At 38.4% G+C, this 27,410-nt stretch overlaps 1 protein-coding gene and 1 pseudogene across 2 annotated transcripts; one reads left to right on the top strand and one right to left on the bottom strand.

Annotated features, from left to right (window-relative positions):
- Positions 1–582: 582 nt before the first annotated feature.
- Positions 583–27,174, bottom strand: SIRT1 (sirtuin 1). 2 transcript variants are annotated; one of them, XM_027530305.1, is made up of 9 exons: positions 26,707–27,174; positions 25,218–25,334; positions 23,544–23,785; positions 21,710–21,862; positions 9,817–9,964; positions 8,862–8,941; positions 7,568–7,754; positions 5,640–6,203; positions 583–2,627 (listed from the first exon to the last, which is right to left on the bottom strand). In XM_027530305.1, the coding sequence occupies exons 1-9, from the start codon at positions 27,098–27,100 to the stop codon at positions 2,299–2,301; spliced, it is 2,214 nt and encodes a 737-aa protein (XP_027386106.1). In that variant the 5' UTR covers positions 27,101–27,174; the 3' UTR covers positions 583–2,298. The 2 variants fall into 2 exon arrangements, with proteins under 2 accessions (XP_027386106.1, XP_027386107.1); XM_027530306.1 differs by lacking the exons at positions 21,710–21,862; positions 23,544–23,785; positions 25,218–25,334; positions 26,707–27,174 and adding an exon at positions 10,462–10,580.
- On the top strand, positions 10,998–12,406 carry LOC113885167 (annotated as a pseudogene).
- Positions 27,175–27,410: the final 236 nt, after the last annotated feature.

Raw genomic sequence — 27,410 nt, 5'->3', positions numbered from 1 at the left:
CATTACATCTTTGTAAAGGGGCACGTTTCTGTCCTCCTGAATACTCGATTTCTGGGTCAGCCTAAGAAAGTTCACACCAAATATGATCAAGTCACTTTCTGTCTACTCCTTTTGGTCTTGAGTTTGCTACAGTTCCACCATTCCCTCATCTCCCTAATCCCAAAGTCCTGGTCCTTTGTCAGTGCTTCATGTCAAAAATTAGCTATTCTTTTAGTCACTAAGTCATATCCAACTCTGCAACCCCATGGACTTCAGCATGCCAAGCTCCTCTCTGTCCTCCAGTATCCCCTGGAGCTTGCTCAGATTCTGCTGCTTGCTCGGATCTGATCCTCTGCTGCTTCCTCTTCCTTTTGCCTTCAACCTTTCCCAGTTATTCTTAGGCAGGGTTAATGACGGGGGAAGGCTCCTGGTCTACAACAGTTGAAACATTCTGGTGATGTACCAGTTACTACAACCAGCACTTTCAGTACTAACTGTTGTATATAAACTGAAAGAAAATGTAGCATCTAATAGCCCTCAAAGCGTACAAAAGCTGCACAATTTCTTTACCTTAAACAATGTAATAAGCTAACAGAAAAAAAGTCAAATGACAATTTTAATAGACTTTTAAAACAGTGTACAAGTATAAAACACTGGTTTTGTATTTCAAAAGTTTGAGGAAGATATCCAGTCATTAAACAGTCTACAAAACATATGCCAGTAGATTACATAAAAGACTATGTACAATATAAAAAGAGCTGAAAACAGTCTTCACTGTAAAAATAATTTAAAACAAATTTTTCAATTTAAAATATCATCTATAGCACAAACACAGATCATGCAAATGGAAAACTAAATATACTGCATTCTTTAGTGTAGTCAAATAAATTCAGATTGAAACATCTTTTAGGTAGGGAAATGGCCATTCAATAAAATTTTTTCCTCTGGCAGTAATGGTCCTAGCTGGATATTTTAAGCTTAAGAACAGCTGTTTTTCAAACCCTTCTTGTTAAACTGTAATAAATACTAAAGCAACATAAAAATACTTTTTGAAAACAATGTTGGGGAAAGGTCTGAGAAATAAATCGTTACTGTGCAATTTTATAAAGTACAAACTTTTGTTGAAAGGCTAGAAGCTTCTGCAGCTGAAAAAGTTGTTCTCTAGTTTTAAGGCAGGCTAAGCTTTTAAATAAAGACATTATAGGAACTAGTTTCATTAACTATTCTGCTATTACAAGTTACATCACGTTCATCTCCATAATACTAGGCCAGTATGTTTGGTGTTTCTTACACCAAGTCCTCCCAACAGGAAACATGTACTTTCTGGCTTTGGAACCGTAATCTGGGTCTGCTGCTCTCATGAATGGGCAAAAAAGGCAACAGTCCAAAATATTACACTCTCCCCAGTTAAAGTACCATTATTATTGATCATAAAGGCTTTGCAGATTGACATTGGCAGTTTAATACTTGTGGAAAGGATCAATGCAAGCTCTACCACAGTGATAGGTGTTTAAACAACAATGGCAAATATTCTTAAAACTAAGGGGACCCAGGCAGGTACTATTGTTTCTAAAGCAACTGAAACATTTCCAAAGCATTTATTTTTTAAGTTAGTTTTATGAGCCAATATAGACATTACTACATGTCCACAGGAAGTACAAAAGCCATCTTCATTTGAACGATACATTTCTGAAACTGTTAGCACCAAGTTTCATTTTAAAAAAGCAAAAACAACTGAGTGCTCTCCCACGTCGTTGACTTCCTTCTCACATTGCATGTCATGAGATTTTTAAAAAGTTAGCTGCCACAAGTTTTGGAAAATGCCAGTGTTTAAAAATAGGTAATTGTGCTAATAAAGAATCAAACGTTTAGCAGAACAGATTTGAGGATTTCAAACCATTCAATGTTAAAACGAAAAGTGTGAAAATACCATTCTTTGGTCTAGATAAGCTGTTCCCTTTACATTAATTTAACATTCCAATGGCTTTTTGAAGACTCTGAAATGTTGAAACTCACTAGGCAAAAACAATTATATATACATGTCGATGTATCATACAAATGAACCTTTAACAGAAAGTCTAGTCCAATAGCTGACTAAAGATACTTACGTACCTTTGTTTAAAAAAAAAAAGTTAGTGTTTGAGTGTATAAGCACAGAAATAAGGAAGTTAAAAATTACCCATTGAGGGGATACCAGTCTATAAATATTATACCTTTCTGGTTTCCTTGCTCTATTGAGTTCACAAGTAAACATTCAATTTGACATGCTAAAGATTCTAATGCTGGTGGAACAATTTCTGTACCTGGACAATTACTATATTATGATTTGTTTGATGGATAGTTAATGCATGTTGCTTCCTGTTTCACAGATATAGCTTCATTAATTGCCTCTTGATCACCTCCATCAGCTTCAAATACAGTTCCTCCAGCTCTCTCATTAACATCAGCATCATCTTCCAAACCATTGTAAAATTCTTCATTCTCACTTTCATCCTCCATGGGTTCTTCTAAACTTGGACTCTGGCACGTTCCACTATCACTGTTACTGCCGCAAGAACTAGAGGATAAGACATCATCTTCAGAGTCTGAATATACCTCAGCGCCATGGAAAATGTAACGGTTTGGTGGTAAAAACAGATACTGATTATCTGAAATACAGAAATAGAGAAATGGGTTATTTCCAGTTTTCTAGGACTTAGTATGATTGTGGTGTTTGGATAAGCATAGAACCTATGCTTTTACCTGAGTATCATTACTAGAGGCTATTATTATATAGTTTCTCAACAATAAGCTATAGAGACACTCAGTCCTGGGTAGAAATCTTAGTTCTGCCACTCATAAACTTTGCAAATTGGGAGTGTTATCTCTGTGCCTCAATTTCCTCATCTGGGTATGAAGTAATTTTCAAACCCTATGAGGTAAGTATGAAAAAATTGTAGAGAGCCATGTTCAACTAGGCTTAACCAACTCCTTTGAGATTTGGTGAGACGAAGTATCCACCCACCACCCACCCTCTGAATCAGAAGCTATTTTTCTATGAGTCCTATCATGTTAAAGTGTGAGAAGCACTGTGAAGCTTTCTTTTGCAAAGCCCTCCCAAATTAGCATCTGCAGTATAAGATTTGACCTCTCATGGTGAGGAGCCTTCCCCTCTGTCCCCTAAGCCAGAGTGACTCTCTCCCCAGTCAAGGCTCTTAAGAGCCCAGACTGATTCACAAAAGCTGACTACTGCATAGTTCATCTGGAGTAATATATACCTAAGTTTCTCTTCAAAATTACTTCCAAGCTTTTTTAAGACTCCGTCTTGATCCAGTTCTCACTCTGGAATAACCCATGTTTTGCAGCATGAAAACCACATTGTTTTCATGGAGAAGGGAGTTGAGTACCTGCATTCTAGCTGCTGGCAGACCCATCTAGTGATTATAACAGGACCATCTCCTCTGAATCACATCCTAGGAGCCAGTCTTCTAAGGGTCCCAGCACATGGCTGTTCTGCCCTTTTACGGGTTTATTAAAAACCAGTTCATTCTGCTCTGGCCCCCTGAAGAACTGTACAATCTATTTCTCAGTCCAAGTACCCTGTACCTGTTTTTGTCCTACTGGCAATCTTACCTTTAAGATATTCACATTTTAGTTCTTATATGCTCCAACTTCCTCCTTTTCAGCCCTGACCTCACTACAAATGGTGGCAAAGTAAATGAGTAAACTCCAGTTGTTTAAACAGTTAAAAATGTTAAGTTTTACATTCTTTACATCAGTTATCTTTTCAAATGCTCACAATGCTCTGAGAGGTAGATCTGACAATGCAGTCAAATTCTGAAGCCTGTGTCTTTAAAGGTCTAAATTAGCAGAATAAAACCAAGGTATACCAATTTTCTGGGGCAGAGTTTTATACATTTGACCCATCTGTCAAAAAAGAGCCGAAGAATATTGTGAGTGCCTAAGCAGACTTTGAAGAAGGAAATGGCAACTCACTCCAGTATTCCTGCCTGGAGAATCCAATGGGCAGAGGGGCCTGGCAGGCTACAGTCCATGGGGTCAAAAACAAGTCAAGACACAAGTCAAGACACAAGTCAAGACACAAAGGACTAACACACAAGCCGACTATATGACAGAGACTTATCTGACTAAATCAACAGCAATTTTTCTACTTCTGACTTTTGCCACATTGATAAGCATAAGTATTCTTCTATGCTTTTTCTAGTGTCTTCCCCATGAAGACTTCACCAACTTACAGTTAAGCCTTCTATAACTTGGTGCCCACTAAGTAGCATCTACCTTTTAAAAATCTCACCTATTTTTTTTCCCATTCACCCATTTTTGTAATTATACCCAAATATCAGTTGCTTGGATGGGTGTTTGCAGAACTTGGTGCAGTCCTAGTTTGGAAATACCCAAAGGCTTATTCAACTGAACTAAAACTTATTTATGGCAAATGATTAGAATACGTAATACATTTGTCTAAAATTTCTTGCCAGTTTTCCCCATGTATGGTGAGTGAGAGTGTTTTAAGCAGTACAAGATTGTTGCATCTAAGAGCACAATTTTCCGTCTTAATTAGGGTTTTTCACCATAGGTTAATACTTGTGCACAAGTGGTTTTAAAAGGTAGAAAGTGATTTCACCCATATTAATACAAATTGCTAAGGACTTTTCATGAGTCAAAACAGAGCAGATGCTATTTCTGATAGTGGAGAAGAACCAGATGTTTTCCTAGATCTGAAACAGCAACAGGTTAACAGAACCTGGAATCTACCTGGCTCTTCTTCACTCTAGTTGTTTCCTTGGACAGGGTATTTAACCTCTGTGGTCCTTGTTTTCCCACCTGTACCTGAGAAGGAATAGTTTCCTGCCTAACTGAAATCAGACACTGAAATCAGAAAATATGTCAAGTCACTGACGCTCAGTAAACACCCAAATCTTGTGATTTTCACCATCTAAAGCTCTTAGCAGAAAACAGCAGGGCACTCAGTAGTCCCCAATTAAATGCTTAACTTCTCACTCCCTAGAGAAACTCAAAGTACAGAGCACGCTGTTGGACACCATTTCTTCCCCATATTATTGAGATACTGTTTTATCTTTTTCTAGCTTAAAATCTCAGATTCAGTTTCTCTAAACACAATCAAGTATTAAAATTTAGCTGCATGAAGTTTACACTAACTAGCTTGCCAAAATTGCTCACTTCCTGCAAATATTCCGTTGAAACTGGAGCCTATCGTACAGAGTGAAGTAAGTCAGAAAGAAAAACACCAATACAATATAACGCATATATGTGGAATTTAGAAAGATGGTAATGATGACCCTATACGTGAGACCACAAGAGATTCATGTAAAGAACAGACTTTTGGACTCTGGGAGAAGGCAAGGGTCAGATGATGTGAGAGAATAGCACTGAAGCATGTATATTATGTGAAACAGATCACCAGTCCAGGTTCGATGCATGAGACAGGGTGCTCAGGGCCAGTGCACTGGGATGACCCTGAGGGATGAGATGGGGAGAGAGGAGGGTTCAGGATGGGGAACACATGTACACCCATGGCTGATTCATGTGAATGTATGTCAAAAATATTTCCACTACAATATTGGAAAGTAATTAACCTCCAATTAAAAAAAAAAAAAATAATAGTTATATCCTCAAAATGGCCCAACAGCCTTTCTTACCATCAAGGCGTTTACTAATCTGCTCCTTTGCAAGTCTAGCTGGCCAGCATTTTCTCACTGTTTCAGCTACTGAAGTTCTTTCATTTTTCTCACCAGAATTGGAGACAGCATTCTTCAAATCTGGACTCTCCAACTGTTCATTAACACTTTCAATGCTCCTAGTAGAAGTCTGTACTTCCTGTGATTTTTCTGTGACATGGTCTTTTGATTCAGACACATCTGGATCATCAACGTTACTCTTTGTTTCTTGGTCTAAAAGAGTGACAATCACTGAAGAATCTGGTGGTGAAGTTCTTTCTGGTGAACTTGAGCCTTCTGAAATATTGAGGGGTGTGGGTGGCAATTCTGACAAATGTGCCAACTCTTTTTGTATTCGAGGAGGTTTTTCAGTAATTTCTGAAAGCTTCACAGGGTTACAGCAAAGTTTGGCATATTCACCACCTAACCTATGACACAGTTCATTAATAATTACGTCACAGTCTCCAAGAAGCTCTACATCAAAATGCAGGTGAGGCAAAGGTTCCCTATTAATTAATATCTGAGGCACTTCATGGGGTATGGAACCTAAGATTAGGGTGAAAAAATAAGAATTAGAAAAAAGAAGGGAGGTGCACTTATAAAACCAAAACACACACAGTATGTTAAATCTTAACAGGGAATTTCCTGGCAAGTTCAGTGGTTAGGACCCTCTGCTTTCACTGCCATGGCCAGGGTCCTATCCCTGGTCAGGGAAATGAGTTCCTGTAAGCCAAAAGAAAATCTGACACTCCCCAATGCCAAAAAAAGACGCAACTCTAATCAAGCAATTATATACCATCACACTATTAAGTCAATAAATGAACAGCAAAATTTCTTCTATCACTTGATTACCTCTTGCCTCAAACTTTTACATTCTGTGTTCAGTTTCCTTGTCTGCATAATAGGGTAACTACTGCTCCACAAGATTGCAGTGAGGATTAAGTGACCTAATATGCAAAGTTCTTGGCTCTTAGTAGGTGAGAGTTTTCTCTACTTAAATGGCTTCTGATATAGTGTTTACTCTCCACTTTTGCTTAACATCACCAACACATTATACTACTCCACAGAAAGCTTGTCAGAAGTTCTCTGCTCTGTGTTTAAATAGAAAAAAACAAAACTAAGCTTAGACATTAAATTTTCTTTTTAGTTACAAATTATCCTATAATCTACCTGAGTAATTTCTATTAAAGCAGCAGTTTAGCGGCCTATTTGCTGGTGTGAGGGTCTAATTCTCTCGTTAAGGGTTTGATATTCTCTCCTCTGCCCCTTTCCTCACTTTTATGGCACAAGTGATGCAATAATTCAAGCCCCTCTATCTTCCTCCCCCTTCCTTGCTCACTAGAGGGAGAAAAAAATGTAGTATAGGAGCATGGGTTAAAGAAATATTCCTGAGAGTAACAGGGAATTCAGTTGTATTAGAGCATCTTTATACACATGAACACGCTTTTTGTTAGAGCTGATCTACATATAATGCTTATGACTTACTAAAACAATCATTTTGAGTCCCAAAATTCTCTCTCACATGAGTACTTACACAATATCAAGCTATACATCTGAACCTACTAGAATGTGAAACACTAGCAACAGGCTCAAATTTAGATTAAAATAGATTATTTTTCATGTTTCCCATGTATATGTAAATTAGTTGATGCTAACTCCTACTGCATTAAAAACACATCCCATCGAAAAGTTACATTGAACGGTTTCCCTGCTATTCTGTTTTGAAAACCCTCTATTCCCATTGAAATTTCAGATTAATCAATCTTCATGAACAAGAATATGTCACCTTTAAAAACTTGGGCTCTTTACCACTCTTAAATGAAGAACAAATCACTGGGGTATACTCTACATACCCACAGCCCATGGCAAAATATACAGAAATGGTTCTTTAAAAATCATTACCAACTTACTTGGAATTAGTGCTACTGGTCTTACTTTCAGGGAAGATCCAATAACAATGAGAAGATCAACTTCATCTTTGTCATACTTCATGGCTCTATGAAACTGTTCTGGTAAATTTTCACCAAAAAAGACAATCTCTGGTTTCATGATAGCAAGCGGTTCATCAGCTGGGCATCTAGGACATCGAGGAACCACCTAGGTGTTCCAGGTTTTGGTTGAGGAGGGAAAGAGAATGCCAAGTCCAAGTTAGAACAGTCAACATTTCCACACTTAGCAAGAAATCATTTCAAATTTATTAAAGAAAACAGAAAAACTGGATAAATAGAGAAAACTGGATAAAACCGAAACATCAACTATAAATGACCCCCCCACTTATTTCACTAGCAATGAAATACAATTGTGCTATTATCTGCTGCTAATATCTGTATAGACCCACATTTGACATTAAAGAGAATTAAGAAGAAAAAGCAATGTGTATACATGTACATGAGTCTTAACCTTAAAAAAAAATAAAAGTTTGGGACTGCCTGGTGGTCAGATGGTTAAGAATCCACCTGCCAATGCAGAGGACATGGGTTTGATTCCTGGTCCAGGAGGATCACATGCTGTGGGGCAACTAAGCACATGCACCACCACTACTGAACCTGCCCCAGAGCCGTGCGAGGAGAGAGCCACCACCGTGAGAAGCCCGCACACCACAAAAGCAGCCCCGCTCACTGCACCTAGAGAAGGTCTGTACGCAGCCAAAACAAAATTTTAAAAAGTAGTAAGTCTGTAAAATACAATTCCATTCTAATATGCTATCTTCTCATAATTATATGATTTTATATACAGCTAAGCACATTGAGTTTTATTTCTGGATGGTTTTTATGCTCTGCCATTATCTTCTTAAAATTTTTTTGGCAATGAGCATACATGAAATATTTTGTAATGTTTAGGAAGTCAATTTCATCATTCAAGAACGATTATGGGGACTTCTTTGATGGTCCAGTGGCTAAGACTCTGCCCTCCCACCACAGGGGCCCGGGTCCTGCCTCTGTCCAGGGAACTAAATCCCACATGCTGCAACAAAGATCCACAACTAAGACCTGGCGCAGTCAAATAAATACTTTTTAAAAAAGATTATGAAGCGAAGTTTTCAACTTAAGGTAATGAAAGGTTTTTGGGTACTCCTCTGTAATCCCCCATAGTCATGGATGTTTCTGTACCACATAAATACTTTCGGGGGAGGGAAAAAACAATTGAGGCAAAGGAAACAGATCAGAGACAAGCACAAATCTTAAGATATGGGTGATAAATTACCTGATTAAAAATATCTCCTCGTACAGCTTCACAGTCAACTTTATATTTACAAATCAGGCAAGATGCTGTTGCAAAGGAACCTAAAAACAACCAACAAATACACGCTTTGTTAAATATTTCCATTTCTTAAATAAGTTATAATTAAATATGATACTAGAAAAGCTGGAGACTTTAGAAATTTCAAGAGGTTCCACAAAAGAGATGTTGATATAATGACCCTTCCTAAAGCTACTCTTTTAATAAAATAATACTAACTCCTCCAGCACTAAAATTGCAAATTTGGAAGGTTACGATTGTATTAGCTTAACAGTTTTGTTTCAGAGACAGTTTAGATACAATAAAAGTTTATTTAAACTTGTTTTAAAGTCTTTAAATTTCTGAATCCTGTACATCTGACCTAATCAGCAGTTCTTTTGATTTCCTCAAGACGCCATGTTTTTTTCATCCATAGCTAATATCACTTTTGTAATAAAAAGTGTTATTTAAAAGAATGTAATAGGCTTCCCTGATAGCTCAGTGGGTAAAGAATCCACCTGCAATGCAGGAAATGTGGGTTTGATCTCTAGGTTAGGAAGATCCTCTGGAGGAGGTGACAACCCACTCCAGCATACTTGCCTGAAAAAATCCCATGGACAGAGGAGCCTGGTGGGCTACAAGCCACAGGGTTGCACAGGGTCACAGAGGACTAAGCACACTATTTGAAACTTGAGTGTACACAACTGCTACATCTTTTGAAATCCAAATTAACATCTGACATTTGATACAATTAAGAGTTGAGGCCAGTATTTCAGGTTTCATATTTTTGCAGTCTATACTTTCCTTATCTACACCTGATCAGGTAACATGATTAAATAATAAGGCTTAATCTCCATTCCTAAATGACAGCCTACTTACTAATCCTAATTTTTCCTACAAAACTAATATAATGGGAAAAGCAATTCTGAAGTTTACTAACCATGACACTGAATTATCTTTTGGATTCCTGCAACCTGCTCCAGTGTATCTATGTTCTGAGTATAGTTGCGAAGTAGTTTTCCTTCCTTATCAGACAAGGCTATGAATTTGTGACAAAGAGATGGTTGGAATTGTCCAGGATATATTTCCTAGATAATGCAAAAAGCAGAAAAAACATTAAGTGTTAATAAATGTCACAGGTTTAAGTTTAACAACAACAAAAAAAACTACCAATGATAATTAGAAAACAACACACGACAATCTCAAAGCATCTAGATGGATGCAACACACACAAAAGGATTGTTGCTATAATACAAATAAAACTCAGCAATTAGTGAACACGGCCTCTCGCAAAGGATAAAATCGACCTGCAAACATCTCTTATAAATGTTGATATTTTAATAAAAGTCAGAAGAAATACATACCTTAATATATATCTAATTTTTGTTGGCTGCAAATTCAGATTTTTTTTTTGTAAAGGAAAAGGGGAAAAGTTTATATTGAAATAAAAAATACTAGAGATATGGTGACTTTTTTTTTAAAACTAAAAAAGGCACTGTCAACATAATATTTAAAATTTTTGATTCATCATTCATTATAAATATCAACCTGTTGGAAGTTCAAAGCTAAAGTTTTAATTCCTTACCAAAATTGTTTTCCTTCCACTGCACAGGCACATACTGGTATAGTATAGAGTTGCTCATGAATGCTGAGTTGCTGGATTTTGTGTGTGTGTTTTTCCCCCCAAATAATGCTTCAATGCTGTTTCTTCTTTAAAAACAAAGAATTCAGATATACACATGGCAAAAAGATCAGAAAAAAAGTATCAATTTCGGTCCTCTCAACTTTTGACAGTGTTTTTATTAAATTTCATTTAGTAAGTGACTATGGCAAAGGAAGTTTCTTCTCTACTTTTTTCATTGAAGTAGTACTTCTACCTACTTCCTTACCATTCATTACAGCCTCTAACCTATTAAAGTGCTAGCAAAAAACTAGATACAACCATATGTCCACCAACAGAGGACTGGCTGTAGAAACATGGTACATCCATAATAGTGGATTGTGCAGCCATTAAAATGAATGAGGGAGTGACCTGCAAGATGGCCCATGACATGTGAAAAAAGTCAAGTTAGTCACCAATGTGTATCATTTTGGTTTTGTTGTTTTGTAAAGAAGCAAAAATGGGAATTATATGCAAAGCACAGATACTTCTTAAACAAGTCAGGAAGGATAGAAACAAGCTATAAAACTGGGAAGGGGGTTGGAGTCTTCAATTCTGACATTATGCAAAAGCGTTTAATAGTAAAGATTCTACATGACTTTAACTTTTAATCTACTAAATATTTCAAGTTTAAAAAACTGCCTACCAAGATACCCTTTAGGTGAAAATAATAGGCATGTCTCATTATAAATCTCATTATAAGGTCTATCACATACATGACCATATGCTGTTGAAAATGCGACATACACAAAACCCAATAATTCTGCCTCCCAAATTTTTATCATTAAGATTATGAACTCTGCAATTCAAGAAAGACAATGCATATAGAAAGAAGTAACAAGTGAAGAGTTTATTAAAGCGAATGTTTATAAAAAAACATGTCACATTTTGTCTAGACAACTAGGTTGTGCTCTCTTAACCACTGTTTTCTCATCAGATTGCTTTGTTCTAATACCAACACCTTATAAATCTCCCCTCTGGAAATAGCCGTTAGAATTTTTTTTAACAAATACAATATTCTAGGCAACAGATAGAACAGTAGTCAGGAAAGTGCTAATAGCAAGCCAGCAGTACAAGAACAAATGGCTGCCTACCTTCAGAGCAAGGCTGAGCAGCAGCAAGAGTACCAGGACTCCACCCCACAGAAGGAAGTTTCACGTGCCTTATTGGCCACCCTTTTTAAAAGGGAAGGTTTAAGGACAAAATCCTGTGGGACACTAGCTCTTCTCCTCCCTGACTGCTTGAAGATGATGAACGACACAGTAACTATCCAGAGTAGAAAGTTCAGGACCAACTGATTACTTCAGTGGAAACAAATGGTCATCGTTGACCTTCACCATGGGTAGGAAACAGTACCCAAGACAGAAATTCAGAAGAAAAAAAAAAACTAGCCAAAATGTACAAAACCATACCAGATGGCACCCTTGTGTTTGGATTCAGAACCGATTTTGGTGGTGGCAAAACAAATGGCTTTGGCATGATTTTCAATTCCTGGGATTATGGGAATAAGAATAAGCCCCAACACAGACTTGCAAGACATGGCCTGGAGGAGAAAAACATGTCAAGAAGACAGCGAAAGGAAGGCTAGAACAGAATGAAGACAGTCAGGGAGACTGCAGAGGCCAATACTGGTGCTGGCAAAAAGGAGTAAAGCTTCTGCAGTGACTTATCTGTGGTGACCGTGTAGACTTTTCATGAAAGAATTTAATAAAATAGAATTATTAAAACAACACCTCCAACAAAAATTTGTGGGATACTAGATTCAGCTCTGTACTTCAGTTTCCCTTCATGTCCAACCCACTAACAATTCAGGGGTAATTTAATACTTAGATTTACAAATCAATTCCTATAGTTCGGAATAATTTATGAAGGGTTTATTTTGTAAGCTTACGTTTAATGGTTATTTGAAACTTTGTCTATTTTCTTCCAAATATGCAGTGGACCATGTCTGAATCACTAGATTTAAGTACTGCATTCCAACTAAGGGATATAATCTGAAATAATGGGAAAAATTTACTCTGACAGGACTTTCTTAACAGAACTATCCCTAAATAAGGACTCACCAAGATGCCGCTATTTTAATAGATAGTATGAAAAGTTGTTAAGAAACTAGAATTTAAATTTTCTAAGCTCCCAACCCCTTAACAAGGAAAATTTGTTAAAAATTCAATCGAGGGCTTCTCTGGTGGCTCAGTGGTAAAGAATCCACCTGCCAATGTAGAAGACATGGGTTCAATCCCTGGTCCAGGAAGATCCCAGATTTCCTGTGGCAACTAAGCCCATGCACAGCAACTACTGAGCCAGTGCCCTGGAAGTATGAGAGCCGCAACTTCTGAGCTCACATGCCCCGACGACTGAGGCCCACGCACCCAAGAGTTTGTGCTCCTAAACAAGAGAAGCCACCAGTGAGAGGCACCATAAAGAGAAGCCTCCGCTGGCCACAACTAGAGAAAGCCTACATGCAGCAATGAAGATCCAACACAGACCAAAAAAAAAAATTAAAAAACCTAATTGGCTGGCAGGAGATACAATTTTCAGATAAAATACAGATTAATTCTTCCTGTTGGAATTGTGACATTCCAGATCTGTTCTAAGCAAGACAGGGCATCCTAAATCTGAACCTCCTTAAGTCCTATTTAGGAACCAGTCATGTGGGTTGGACCACTGTTATTGCCATAGGAATCCATTTACAGTAGACTGGAAGCAGAGCTGGGACCAAATGCTTGAAATGCTATTAAAATGACAAGCTGCTTTTATAAGCTATGTCCAGAAATGTGCAAACAATCCAGTAATTGGCCACTAGCAACCAACTTTTTTGCCATAGTGAGTTTTCATGTAGGAATAATGGTTTTTCTCCAGAGATGCCCTCTGCTTGTTTGCTTCTCACAATTTCTACCAATATGAATGAGAAATCCAGTCAAAGGCAGGGGTGTTAACTGCAGCCCCTCGAAACTAGAAGGACTCACCAAAGTTTGAGATGCCACTATTTCAATAAGCAGTAGGAAGAGCTGCTAAGAAACTAGAATTTAAATTTTCTAAAAAATTTAAAAGTCCCCAAAAGTAAGTGAAACCAACTAACCACAGTAATGAAAAATCTTCATAATCCCTAGTCTTGTTTCACTCATTCCACAAAATCACAGACTACTCAGTATCTTTCCTAGTCAAAAACTTGTAAATCAGTCACCTGACAAATGTACTTTTTTCCCCATTAAAAAGCTCGCTTCCTCAACTTTTTCCACACTGGGATACCAGGTAGCAAGTATTTAAGGTTTTGCAGGCCATGTGATCTCTTGTCTTTATGGTCTGTATTACAACCATTCAAGTCTTCCACTGTAGTACTTAAGCAGCCACAGGCAACATGTCAATGAATGAGCATGGCTGTGTTCCAGTGAAACTTTATTTATAGTCACTGATATTAGAATTTCATATAATGTTCACATGATGTAAAGTATTATTCTTTTTATTTTTTTTCACATCCATTTAAAAGTTTTAGCTCATAGTTGTAAATAAACAGGCAGTGGGCCACATCTGGACTAAGGCTGTAGTTTGCTGGCCCCTGCACTAACATAACGTAAGAGAATTTCAATTAGTGAAGCTATTCATTAATACTTAATGTATGTCCCAGGTATAACAAGAGCCCTTTATAATAATGCTGCAGACTGGGCTGAGGACTGGATTTTTACATTTCCAAGGACTGTAAAGGAAAAGAACACAGTATGACCGAGTTCCCATGTGGCCACAAGGCAGATTACCTTTACTACCAGGACCTGTACAGAAAAGATCTGTTGATCCTCCTTTCTAGACATGTATATCCCCATCTTGCAGGTGAGAAAACCAAAGCACAGAGGTAACACCAAAAGTCACAAAAGCAGAAAGTAGCAGAACTATCATTCAAACCCAGTTTTGATGCCAAAGTGCAGCTCTTAACCACTATGCAATTTCTGATCCCTCAACTTCACGTTCCCCGTTCTTCCTTCAGGTGAAGTACCATTTCTATGAGGTACTGCAAATCAGTCTACTGAGACTAATCTAGTTAAGCATTTTTCACATTGCACATCCCACATGGGATTACTGGAGACGAATTCTAATCATCCACCAACACTTCAAGAATATATGTTCTCAGGACTTTCCTGAGGGCACCGTGGATAAGAATCCGGTTGCTAATGCAAGGCACATGGGTTCAATCCCTACAACAGGAAGATTTCAAATGGCACAGAGCAACTAAGCCCGTGTCCCACAACTACTGAGCCTGTGCGCTGCAAGTACTGAAGCCAATGTACCTAGAGCGTGTGCTCTGCCAACCAGAGAAGCCACCGTAATGAGAAGCCAGAGCACTGGAATGAAGAGTAGCCCCTACTTGCTGCAACTACAGAAAGTCTGTAGAAAGCAACAATGACCCAGTGCGACCAAAAATAAATAATTTTTTAAAAATACACGTTCTTGGGAATTTCCTGGCAGTCCAGCGTTTAGGCCTGCACACAACTTTTACTGCTATGGCCCAGGTTCAATCCCTGGTCAGGGAACCAAGATCCCACAAGCTCTGCATTGCAAAAAAAAAAAGTTCTCACAAATCAGTACGAAGAAAAGAATCTCAATGAAAAAAAAAACTACTAAGAACAACAGGCGATTCAAAGATACATGACAAGTAGTAAGAAGCAGTCATCCACGCTAGTATTAATAACAAAAAAAGAACCTGACTGCCTTAAAAACTCTAGATAGCCATTAACAGATGATTATACTGTGGTCCAACTACGAAACAATACTATTCAGCCTTTTCTTTAAAATGAGGTACATTTAAGAGCCATTATGAAACTATTTCCAAGAATATTAAGTGGAGAAAAAAGCAATATAGAGAGAAGAGTGTGATTTTGTTGGTGGTCATTTTTAAAGTATCATTAGAAACTTAATAATATTTCTCCCCCCTACACACACACAGAAACAGGTTTACTCTTTTTTTTTTCCTAGAAGGAAACCAGTTAAACATTTTACCATGGTAACCTTTAAGAAAGATTAGACAGGAAAACTGAAGGGAGAGGCCAACTAACATGTTTTCTACAGTTTCAATCTTTTCAAACCATACACACAACACACATTCTAAAAAAAAACAAACCAACAATACTAATGTATCATGGGAGGCTTTTTCTGTGGGGGAAAGAGCATGGGCATGCTAATTTAGCTTTCCAATACACTTCTGATGGGAGTACATTTTATTCACCCATAACCATTAGCAATTTTGCTTTCAGGAAATTTAGAACATCAGAAACATATCAAAAAGGACAATCAGAGCAATACATTTTTAGTAGCAGAAAGCAGAAAATGTCAAAATGAACACTTGCCAGATGAGTTACGATAGATGGAACCTATGATGAACCACCTGACTAACACTGTGATTGTTATGAAGTATTCAAGTATCTGACAGAAAGTTTACTGAACGGAAAATACTACAAATGAGCTGGTTTTAAGATTCCTTAACCTTGTAACTACTTAATCTGGTATGTTTGTACCTATCAATTAAGTGACAATTTACTGAATAAATATACATTTTTGGAAGTTCGTATTTATCCCTCTCCTTTCCTTGAATTTTATCCCTTTAGGGGAAAGAACATTCACTGTATTCAATATGGGACAGCAACTATATCTTTGAACATAGTCCTTTAAAAAAAGTATTTTATACAACCTCAGTTTCACCTTCACTGACTCTTAATAAAAATCACTCATATTTATCAGCACCTGATAAATGAATTAGTCTTTATAACTGCCACTCATATAGGAGGATTGTTTTTCATGGACTCCTGAGAACCATGGCCACAATTCATTATCAATTTAAGCCCTTATGCAAGAAGACAATGGTTCAGAACAAGAATATATAGCTTTAATGTTGGCCTAAATTGTTCTCCTATAGAAGAATTCAAAGTGGTGCCATAGCTAGGCACACTGTTGATACACCAGTGGCTCAAACAGGGAGCCATTTTGCAGGAGACATCTGGCAACATCTGCACACACTTTTGATCGTCCACACTGACGAGAGGGTGCTAATGGTATTTAATAAGAGGCCACTGGTTGTTGCTAAATGTCCTGCAGTGCACAGCACTCGCTGCAAAGAATTACCCATCCCAAACCGTCAACAGGTTGAGAAACTGCTCCAATGAACCAGTAACCTCTTTCACACACCTCTCCCATTACTTGGAGGTCCCAGTCTAGAGGAAATCTGTTTCTTCTCCACTATATACAATCAACGGCTTGATACATCTAGAGAAACTTTCCTTCCAAAAAGGTCTAAATTCACAATATTTCCTGTTTTCATGGCTTTATTATTAAATTCATTTTCTTTCACAAGGAACCCCCCTACACTGTTGGTGTAAATTGGTACAAGCACTATGGAGGTTCCTTAAAACCTAAAAGAGAGATGACATATGATCCTACAACCCACTCCTGGGCATATATCCAGAGAAAACTGTAATTCAAACAGATACATGCAACCCCAATGTTCTGTAGCACTATTTACAACACCCAAGACACAGAAACGACCTAAATGTCCATCAACAGATGACTGATAAAGATGTGGTAAATACATACAATGGAGTACTATTTAGCCATAAAAAAGAATGAAATAATGCCGTTTGCACCAAAATGGATGGACCCAGAGATTATTATACTAAAGTGAAGTAACCCAGACATAGACAAATATCAAACATCACTTCTTTTAAAAAATAAAAATAACAAATTAACTTACTTACTAAACAGAAATAGATCCAAAGATACAGAAAACAAACTTATGGTTACCAATGGGGAAACCATTGGTTATAAATTAGGAGTTTGGGATTAACATATACTCACTCCTATATATAAAATAGATAACCGGGACTTCCCTGACGATCCACTGTTAACAATCTGCCTACCAATACAGAGGGCACGGGTCTGATTCCTGGTCTGGGAAGAGCCCACATGCTGTGGAACAACTAAGCCTGTGCACCACAACTACTGACCCAGTGCTCCAGAGCCTGTGAGCCACAACTACCGAAGCCTGCGCGCTCTATAGAGCTGTGCTCTGCAGGAGAAGCCACAATGAAGAGTAGCCCCTGCTGCTCCAACTAGAGAAAGCCCTCGTGCAGCAACAAAACTCAGGACAGCCAAAAATAAATAAATAAATAAAAATAGGTAGCCTATGAAGACCTACTGTACAGCACAGGGAACTATACTCATAACCACCCATAACGTAAATAATCTGAAAAAAAAAAGTGATACACAACTGAATCACTGCGCTGCACACCTGAAACCCATTTTAAATCAACTACACATCAACTTAAATTCATTTTCTCTCACAACTAGCAAAGTAACCATCTTTTTATTTTTTATTATTTTATTTTTATTATTTTTATTATTTATTTTAATTAGAGGCTAATTACTTTACAATATTCTACTGGTTTTGCCATACATCAACATGAATCCGCCACGGGTGTACTCGTGTTCCCAATCCTGAACCCCCCTCCCACCTCCCTACCTATACCATCCCTCTGGGTCATCCCAGTGCACCAGCCCCAAGCTTCCTGTATCTTTTTAAACTTTCTGCCTAGTATAGAAACTGGTAGAAAATGTTAGATTCTGAGTATTTTACTCATGTATTCTTTTTGGAATCTAGTAAAATAATACAAGATTTACATATCCTCCCCATTCTTAATTTCTGAACACTGTCCTTCATTCTTTTCCTTTCTTATTTGTCCTTCAGCTTTTTCCTAATTATTCATTTTTAGACTCAAATTAACTCAGTCTCTCTTACCTATTACCATTTATTTTAAGCGGTACTTCAGCAACTAGATGCTTTCCTTTTGGTAGTTTTTAGTGCAAGAACTGAAAAACAATCTTGTATGACTAGCAGTTATAAAGATTAATTCATTTGTTTAGCTCCGACTTTCATACAGAAGTGAAACATGCTGCCTCTACCAACTTTTTCTTCTCCCAGCCACCATAAAATCTGTACACTGTACCAAATTAACACTGCCATTTTTACTCTGGGCTTCCCAGGTGGCTCAGTGGTAAACAATCTGCCAATACAGGAGACACAGGTTTGATTCCTGGATGGGGAAGATCCCCTGTAGTAGGAAATGGCAACCCACTCCAGTATTCTTGCCTGGGAAATCTCACGGACAGAGGAGGCTGGTGGGCTACAGTCCATGGGCTGACAAGAGTTGGATATGACTCAGCAACTGAGCACAGCACAGCAGCATTTTTGCTCCAATTCAGATCTTATTTTCTCTTTTGCCCTGTCAGATTTCTGTTATGTGCATTTTTATAACCTGTCTTTGTAAGAGTAATATTTAATTGCTTCTGTGGATTCTTATACATCAAAGCCAGTTTAAATTGCCTGGATAACTCAGCTGGTAGAACATCAGATTTTTAATCTGAGGTTCAAGTCCCTGTCAAAGCACCAAACAAGAATAGTTTACTAAAACCAGTTTAAGCTAAAACTGAATACTCATTATGTACATTAGACAACAAAAGTTACAATCTTTCTCACCTTGCTATTTGTATTCTCAGTTATCATATTTTCCCCAAATGTGAGATTACTACCTTTACTAGACAATTTAATATACACTTAAATGACAGACTTTTGAAAAAGCTGGAAAGTTAGTCTGGGCATGTTGTTTCCTCTTAGAACACAGAATTTACAGCAAAAATCTTGTGAGCATTAAATAAATGCACCAGTAAATCAAGCTCTTATACTCAGATACAAGATCAAAGTAATTTCTAGTTACTTGATGGCTTTCTTAAAGTGTTAATTCCTGTGCAATTCCCCTGGGGTCTGGTGGTTAGGACTCTGCACTCCCACAGCAGATTGCAGGAGGCATGAGTTCCATCCCTTGTCAGGGAACTAAGATCCCAAAGGCCACACAGTGAGGCCAGAAAAAAAGTGTTAATTTCTGATAACCAGAGCCAGTGTCCTAAGTCCAATTCAAGAAACCAAGTAACTGCTATTTCACTGGTCTTCAAAGTCTTGCAGCAGTACCCCTAGCACCAGTATATAAAAAACAGTAATATCTTCACAAATTCACATTCTTGTAACAAAGAAGAACAAACAGAAACTAACTTTACATTATTTGCTCAGTTCACTGTGAACCAGTAGTCTATTCTAAAGGATAGACCATCATCACTGCTGATATATGAAGTTCAAAAGTTTTCTAAGTTTCAAGTTGATTATTGGCAAGATTCAAATTTCTCTTAGTAGCCTAGCAAATTCAAATTCAGTTTTCAGTTTTAGCAAGTAAATCGTTTTCTAAAATATCCCAATGTAATATCCCCATTTTATTCTAATTCCTGTTTATAAGCACACTTGCACAAAACAAAATTATTTAAGATAGTCCATCAATTTAAGCTAATACATGTATTCTAAATCGGCGGAGGTTTTCCTATAGTTATATAAACAGACCACATGATTTGAAAGTAGTTGAGGTCATCCTTTAATTAAAATTCAATTCCATTTCATTTCTATGCCCATTAAAAAATAATCAGTAATACAAAAGACCCTTTCAAGTATACTGAAGTTTAGCAATAACAATTTACCAAATTTTGAATTTACTGCACCAGCAACTATTAACATCATGCAAGCATACCTCAGAGACACCATGAGTTTGGTTCCAGACCACAGCAAAAAAGCAAATATCCCAATCAAGTCAGTTAAATGAATTTTTTTGGTTTCCCCATTCATAGAATGTTATGTTTATACTATACTGTAATTCATTAAGTGTGCAATAGCATTATGTCTCAAAAAAAATGTACATTCCTTAATTTAAAACATTTTATTGCTAAAAAGAATGCTAACCATCAATACATCCTCGGTAATAACAAAGATCACTGATCCCAGATCATAAAAACAAATAATGAAAAAGTTTGAAATACTGTGAATTACCAAAGTGTGACACAGACATAGGTGAGCAAATGCAGTTGGAAAAATGGCACCTACAGATTTGCTTGATGTAGGATTGCCATTATGCCTCAAATTTGTAAAAACAAAAAAGCTCACAGTATCTGTGAAGGTTAAGTATACAGGGTCAGGGGCTTCCTTGGTGGGGTCCAGTGGCTAAGAGTCCACCTGCCAATGCAGTGGACACGGATTCTATCCCCGGTCCAGGAAGATCCCACATGCGGCTGGGGCAACTAAACCCATGCGGGGCAACTACTGAAGCTAACACACCCTAGAGCCTGTGCCCTGCAACAAGAGCAGCGATGAGAAGCACAGCTACGGAAAGCTCTTGAGCAGCAATGAAGACCCAGCGTAGCCCCACCCCCCAAAAAGAGAGAGGTGAAACGCTTAAATAAAGTATACAGTGAGGATATACATAGACTGTATGCAAATACCATTGTACATAAGGGACTTCAGCATCCTCAGATTTTGTTATCTGAGGGAATCTTAAACCAATCCCCACCTCAGATACCAAGGGATGACTATTATGTCAAACTTTAAACTCCAGAATTGCCAAATAAAAACATCCGAATCATATACACAATTCAGATTTTCTAGTAACCACATTAACAATGTGAAATTTTCACAATTTATAACCCAATACCAAAGTATTGTTATTTACACATATAATCATTATATATAATTTATATTTTGTATGTTTTTCTTCCTAGGTTTCCAAAACTTGGTATGTCTTCCACACTTGTTAACATCTCAGTACAGTACACTTAGGTACTCAATAGCCCCACATGGCAAATGGCTTCGGAACTGAACAGAGTAGCTCTACATACTCTAAAGCAGAATCAACCCTGACTAAAATGCAATCTAAGAACCTTCTCCACCCCGAACACAGGCATATCTCCTCATACTATAAAACATATTGAGCAGATGTTATAATCTTTGTGATCCATTCAATATCAAAACAGTGATGTTACTTTTATATGATCTACTAACCTCTAAAAAAATGTCTAGACAATGTAAAGTGAAGTGCAAACTGGAAAAATACAAAATAGCATCTTCTTTGAAAATATGCACAATCATAAAATGAAGAAAAGCAAATGATAGTGCCTATGGGGAAGAAGGGATTTCTGACTACAATGATTTTATTTCAGTGATTTTACTCCACCACAGTACTAGTACTCAATTTACTAGACAGCCACTCAAAAATAATTTTTCATGACATAAGGACAAAGAAACAGCTAGAAAAGTTTGTAGTACCTTTGCAAACTTGAAGAATGGTCTTGGGTCTTTTCTGAAATATTCAATATCAAACATTGCTTGAGGATCTGGAAGGTCTGGAAAGTCTATTGCAAGGCGAGCATAAATACCGTCTCTTGACCTGAAGTCAGGTATTCCACAAGAAACAGAAACCTGAAATACGCATGGCATGATTTGTACAATTAAACCATCTACTGCTACCTTAATAATTACTAGTCCTCTTATCACACAATTAGGGAAGAGCTGAAAAATATTTTTAGTTTGAAACTTTTGGGGAATAGAGATACTGTCTTAGTTTAATTTCTAATAGAAATAAAATACTCAGAAAACCAGTGTAATTAAGTCCACCACATATTCCATTCATAAGGGGGTAAGGAATTTTAAGTCAGGCTAACTTTAAACCTTTATAAGCATTTAACCAACAAATTAAAGCAATTCCAACTTGATTGGGAAAGAAGTAAACCATTTCAAATTATTTTAACTAGAAAGCGGGCAAGAGTTTCTATCAGTCAAGTATTTCCAAAAAAAAATCCCTCCTCTAAATCAGGCTTCTATTACTTCAGGAACACTAAATTTCTTAATTTTCCTTAAAAAACTATGCTGTACAATATTGCAGTTTTTAATTGTGAAGAACAAATTTAGATTCTGTGCTTTTTCTACAAATAAATCTTGACAATTTCAAACTGGGATTTCAGAAGTTATCCATTTCACAATTTTGTCTGCATTTACTCCATTCTGGTCTCAGGGAAAAAACAAACGTCTAAGTCACACTGGGGAAGCAAAACATACCTATTTGTCACGATCATCTAATGTTAAATAACACTCTCCCTGAACTCAACAGGTCAGAAAGCAGGACTCAACTTTATTCTAAAAACTGTCACTACCATGTAATATATTCTGTATTCAACACACAATATGAAACAGCCTAAGTAACTAGTTAATTGAGACGGAAAGTGGGGCAAATGGAAAATGTCAAGCCACCACAATCACATCATCTTAATTTAAAATGGAGGAGAGACGATGTACAAGAATGTTTACAATGCTCCACACTCTGGAACAGTGTGTGTTATCAACATTTAAAATTTAGTAAGCTGATGGGTAAAAAAGTGAAAACTCACTATTACTTAATTTGCATTCACTGAGTACTGACATTGAGCCTCTTTTATGATTATTTGCAAACCATCTTGTTTGTCTATAGTCTTTGCCTTTTTTCTATTGTATTATTGTTATTTTCAATCAATTGAAGCTAACTGTACATTAGAGTAATAATCCTTTGTAAGTCAATCATGGTGTTGTTTTTTTTTTTAATCTGCTATCTGTACTCCACTTCTGTTTATGGTGCCCTATCTCCCCTTTAAAAAAACTTCTGTGTAACTGGAAAAAAAAAAAAAAAGGAGGAGAGGGAGGAATCTTACCTTTCCAACACTAAGTTCTCTACTTGCCAATACATACGTATAGGTTCCTGGTTTCTCCATGAAGGCTGAGCAAATAACCAATTTTTATCATTAGGCCCTGACACTGTAATGCAAGCAGAATTCCCTGCATGTCCTTTAGGAGTTGTGGTATAATAAAGCAGGTAAAAATCTTACCTTAATCCCACTTACCTTCTGTGTCAATAGATAGAAGGGCATCTTTTTTAAGGTTACTAAGAAGTTTAAAAAATCCTGAACCAATTTGGTAACTGCTGCTGCACTCACTTTTTAGCAGTTTCCAAACACAAATGCCCATTATCATGTAAGAATAAATTCTATACCAGAAATGTGTTTCTGACTTGGACAAGGCTGGAAATACATACCCTCCCCCTTGTACTAGTATTCTCATCCATCTTACATACCCCAGCTCCAGTTAGAACTATTATTTTTTTGCACTCTTGCAGTAATTTCACAGCATCTTCAATTGTATTAATATCTTTTCTTTTTTTCCTTTTTGGTGGTTCTGAAAGGATATTAATAACAATCTGCCACAGTGTCATATCATCCAATTCAGGTGGAGGAATTGTTTCTGGTAGTAAATCTTTAAGAATTGTTCGAGGATCTGTGCCAATCATGAGATGTTGCTGAACAAAAGTATATGGACCTATATTGAAAGGGAAAAGAACTGGATCAATCCACTCCAAGTAGTTCAAAATCTCATTTATTTTCTGAAGTAGTAAATTAGCAATCCTTAAGGCTGTTTTGTAAAGTAAAAAAAATGCACTGCAAAGGTGTTTCATTCAGAACATCTTCAGAGCTAATATATCCCAATGAAATCAGGAGCTCAGACTCAGAGCCAATGCTATATATCCTGTCCCCTGAGCTATAAAATGCCAGGTATGTATTTTAAAGGGATTCCCTGGTGGCTCAGCAGTAAAGAATCCACCTGAAAGGCAGGAGGCCATAGTTCAATCCCTGGGTAGAGAAGATCCCCTGGAAAAGGAAATGGCAACTCAATCCAGCATTATTACCTGGGAAATCCCAGGGACAGAGGAGCCTGGCTGGCTACAGTTCATGGGGTGGAATCAGATGCAACTTAGTGACTAAACAACAACGTGTGCAAGAGTCGAGTGAACTTACTACTAGAATTAGATTTCTCTGGTTAAAACCTAAAAAAATATAACTTAAATACAACAGACGTACAAAAGGGTTCTGCAAATCAATAAAGATCTTACCCATCCTGAAAGCCCACACTATTTATCATTAAAAACACAAAGAAAATGTAATCTGTACTTAACTACTGTCTTTAAAATTTTCCCAGTAATAATCTTCAATTTAATCTTAACCAGTCTCTGCAATGATACGTACAATGCTAATGTTCTGAGCTTTAATAATTCTTTGCCCTAAATTTCTTAATCAGTTCCTAGCTTAAGAAAACCAAAAATACAGTCAATATAAACACTAAAGAGAAACTAATCGTCACTGTCTTTAAATAGTCAAGGCATTTCTGAAAAATGAGAGCATATTAAGAAAAAGAATATTTTGAGATGGTCATGTTACTACTTCGATATAAAAATCTCATAGTATTCTCTACTTCAAAATACTTTCCCATTTCATCAAAATACTTAATATTTACTGAGGGCAAACTTTTCCAGGCACTGACTAAACAGTATACAAATCAGTCAGAAATCCCTGGCCCCCATGGGACTTTATATTCTAATACAGGAAACCAGCAATAAAAGTTATATACAGAAATTGTCAAGTAGTGTTAAGAAAAATTATAGAAGGATATGAAGGATGAAGCAAGATACTTTGGAGGATGACCAGTCCATATGGAGGGTACAAGTGGAAAGGACCGTAAGTGTGAGGACCTGGTTTTTGAGAAATAATACAGGCCAGCTTCCATGGGCCCATGCTGTTTAACAAACAAAAACAGAACAAAGTACTAGACTATCCCTAAAACCAAGCTGACATTAAATATCAGTAAACACCTAAGAACCTCATCACAAGACAATAAGGGAAGAAAGAAATATATTTTTTGTCGGCATAAAAAGAAAATACAGAGAAAAGACAGGTCTTAAACTGTGAAACCATACCTATCCGAGGTCTTGGAGTCCAGTCACTAGAACTCGCATGCGAGGCTCTATCATCTTCGTCACTTTCACACGAATGGAAACCGTTGGTGATGATTTCATCACCAAACAGAAGGTTATCTGCAAAAGAAACCAAAGGTAACTCAAGGTTGTGGAAACAATCAGCATTTAAAATTATAAACCTCTATAATTATTGTGATGCAACAATTTCCAATGAATAAAGCACTTAACATTCACTCATACTGCCCGTGTAAAAAATGTCTACTGGATCAACTCACACCGTTCACAGTAACAGTATATCCTCTTTAGGAATTCTGCTCAGAAGCTAAGTTTCATCAAAATCTAGAAATAAATTAAGTCTACTTAATCAAAACACAAAAAGTAGCAACCTTGACTGAATTTATCGATCACAAATAATGGTTCATAAAACTTACCAAATAAAAATTTACCCAAAAAGTCATGCAAATACAGCTATGGCAACTTGCACTTCTCTTACATAACGCTAAATCGACAAAGGTACCTTTGCATTATTCGTTTCCCTTATTAAACTATGTTTCTTGAAAACAGTGTTGTTTTTCTAATCCAGTCCCTAATGCACACGTTATCTTTACATATGGTCAAATGGTCCACTGGTTGGATTTATTGGTACAAATAAGAGGCACATCTGTCTAGATAAAAACTATGAAAACTAATACAATTATGTAAAATTAAAAAAAAAAAAACTATGAAAACACTGAAGGATGACGAGACGCACAACTATCACATCTATTTTAGCATGTCAGAAAAATGTCAATTCGTGTTTCAGGGTTACATATACACACACGAAGACAGTTAATGTAAAAACCACTATAAGAAGACGGTTAGAGGAAAAACACTATTCATGGCAAAGTAGTCTAAAAAACTATTACTCTCCTATGCCCACTATTAATTGCACCACAGAAGGGTAATGTCTTTATAAACAAGTATGCTCTTTAAAATGTAAAACAAGTTTAAAAATAAAGGCCCTCCAAAAAACCCCAACAAATTTCGCAGGTGTCAGTTAGCCAAGGCAACGGCAAAAGGCTGGCGCAAGGGACAGTCAAAAAGTTGCAGGTTGAAGTGTGCGGGACGGGGAGGGGCGGAGAAGCGAAGAACATTTAACAAAAGCAATACACGAAAGGAGTAGGAGGGGAGAGAAACTTATTTTAAAACCGACAGCCAGGGTAGCCCGCCCCGCGGCTGCGCAAAACGCGAGGCCGCTGGGGCGGGCCGCGGGGAGGAAGGGGGGCGGGGGGTGGTAGAGAGCAAGGGAGGGAGCGAGTCCGCGGGCCGCTCCGGCAGCCCGGCCCTCAGCCCCTAAGGCGCGCGGCTGAAGAAGGCCCAGGCCGGCAGGGGGAAGCCGCAGAGACAGGCCCGAGCCCCAACCCGCCCGAGACTCCACCACCCGACACCAGGAGGGGCCCCGGGAGGAGGAGGGGGAATGCGCAGTCCCGGCCGCCCGCGCCCTGCGCACCTCGGTACCCAATAGCGGCCGCCGCCTCTTCCTCCTCCTCGCCCTCGTCGTCGTCGTCGTAGAAGTCGTCGGCCGGTGGCGCCTCCCTGGATAGGCCCTGTAAGCCCGGCCCATTGTCTTCTTCTTCGGCCGCCGCCGCCGCCGCCGCCGCCGCCGCCTGGGCCTCCCGCCACAGCGCCGCCGCCGCCGCCGGGCAACTGCCGGCCGCCGCCGGCAGTTCCCGCTCGGGGGCCGTCCCACCGGGCTCGCCCGAGCTCCGCCCGACGCCGGGGCCGTCTCTTCGCGGCCTCTTGCGGAGCGGCTCCCCAGCAGGCGGCGACGGGGCCTCCCTCTCAGCCGCCACTACCGAGGGAGAGCCGCCGGGCTGAAGGGCGAGCGCCGCCTCGTCCGCCATCTTTCAACCGCCTCTCTGGCCCTCCTCCCTCGCCTCTTCTGCTCCCGCTCGACTCGCGGCACTGGCGCCCCCGCGGCTCTGGCTGCGGGAGATTTAAACCCCGTCACGTGACGCGCCGCTCCTCGCTCCCGCCGCTCCCGCCACCCACGCGGGCCGGACCACAACACCGCGGGTCACGTGCAGGCGGAGGCGGCGTGGGCCTGGGGGAAACCCCGCCTTGGGTGCTGCGGCCCCACCCCTTGGAGGCAGGCGCGTCTCGCAGCCAAACTTGTCTTTCAGAGTCTTCAAATCAGTGCCCGCGGGTTGCTTC

Source organism: Bos indicus x Bos taurus, chromosome 28 (genome assembly GCF_003369695.1).
Source record: "Bos indicus x Bos taurus breed Angus x Brahman F1 hybrid chromosome 28, Bos_hybrid_MaternalHap_v2.0, whole genome shotgun sequence".
Taxonomy (NCBI): Eukaryota; Metazoa; Chordata; class Mammalia; order Artiodactyla; family Bovidae; genus Bos; species Bos indicus x Bos taurus.
This window is presented reverse-complemented; position numbering and strand designations above follow the sequence as displayed.

Excerpts from the sequence above, each read along its gene's own strand:
- SIRT1 (XM_027530305.1), bottom strand. The coding sequence starts at position 27,100 with ATGGCGGACGAGGCGGCGCTCGCCCTTCAGCCCGGCGGCTCTCCCTCG. Across the intron at positions 25,335-26,706 it reads GGCCGCTATTGGGTACCGAG|ATAACCTTCTGTTTGGTGAT; the intron begins GTGCGCAGGGCG and ends TTTCTTTTGCAG. Across the intron at positions 8,942-9,816 it reads AAAGATAATTCAGTGTCATG|GTTCCTTTGCAACAGCATCT; the intron begins GTTAGTAAACTT and ends GGTTGTTTTTAG.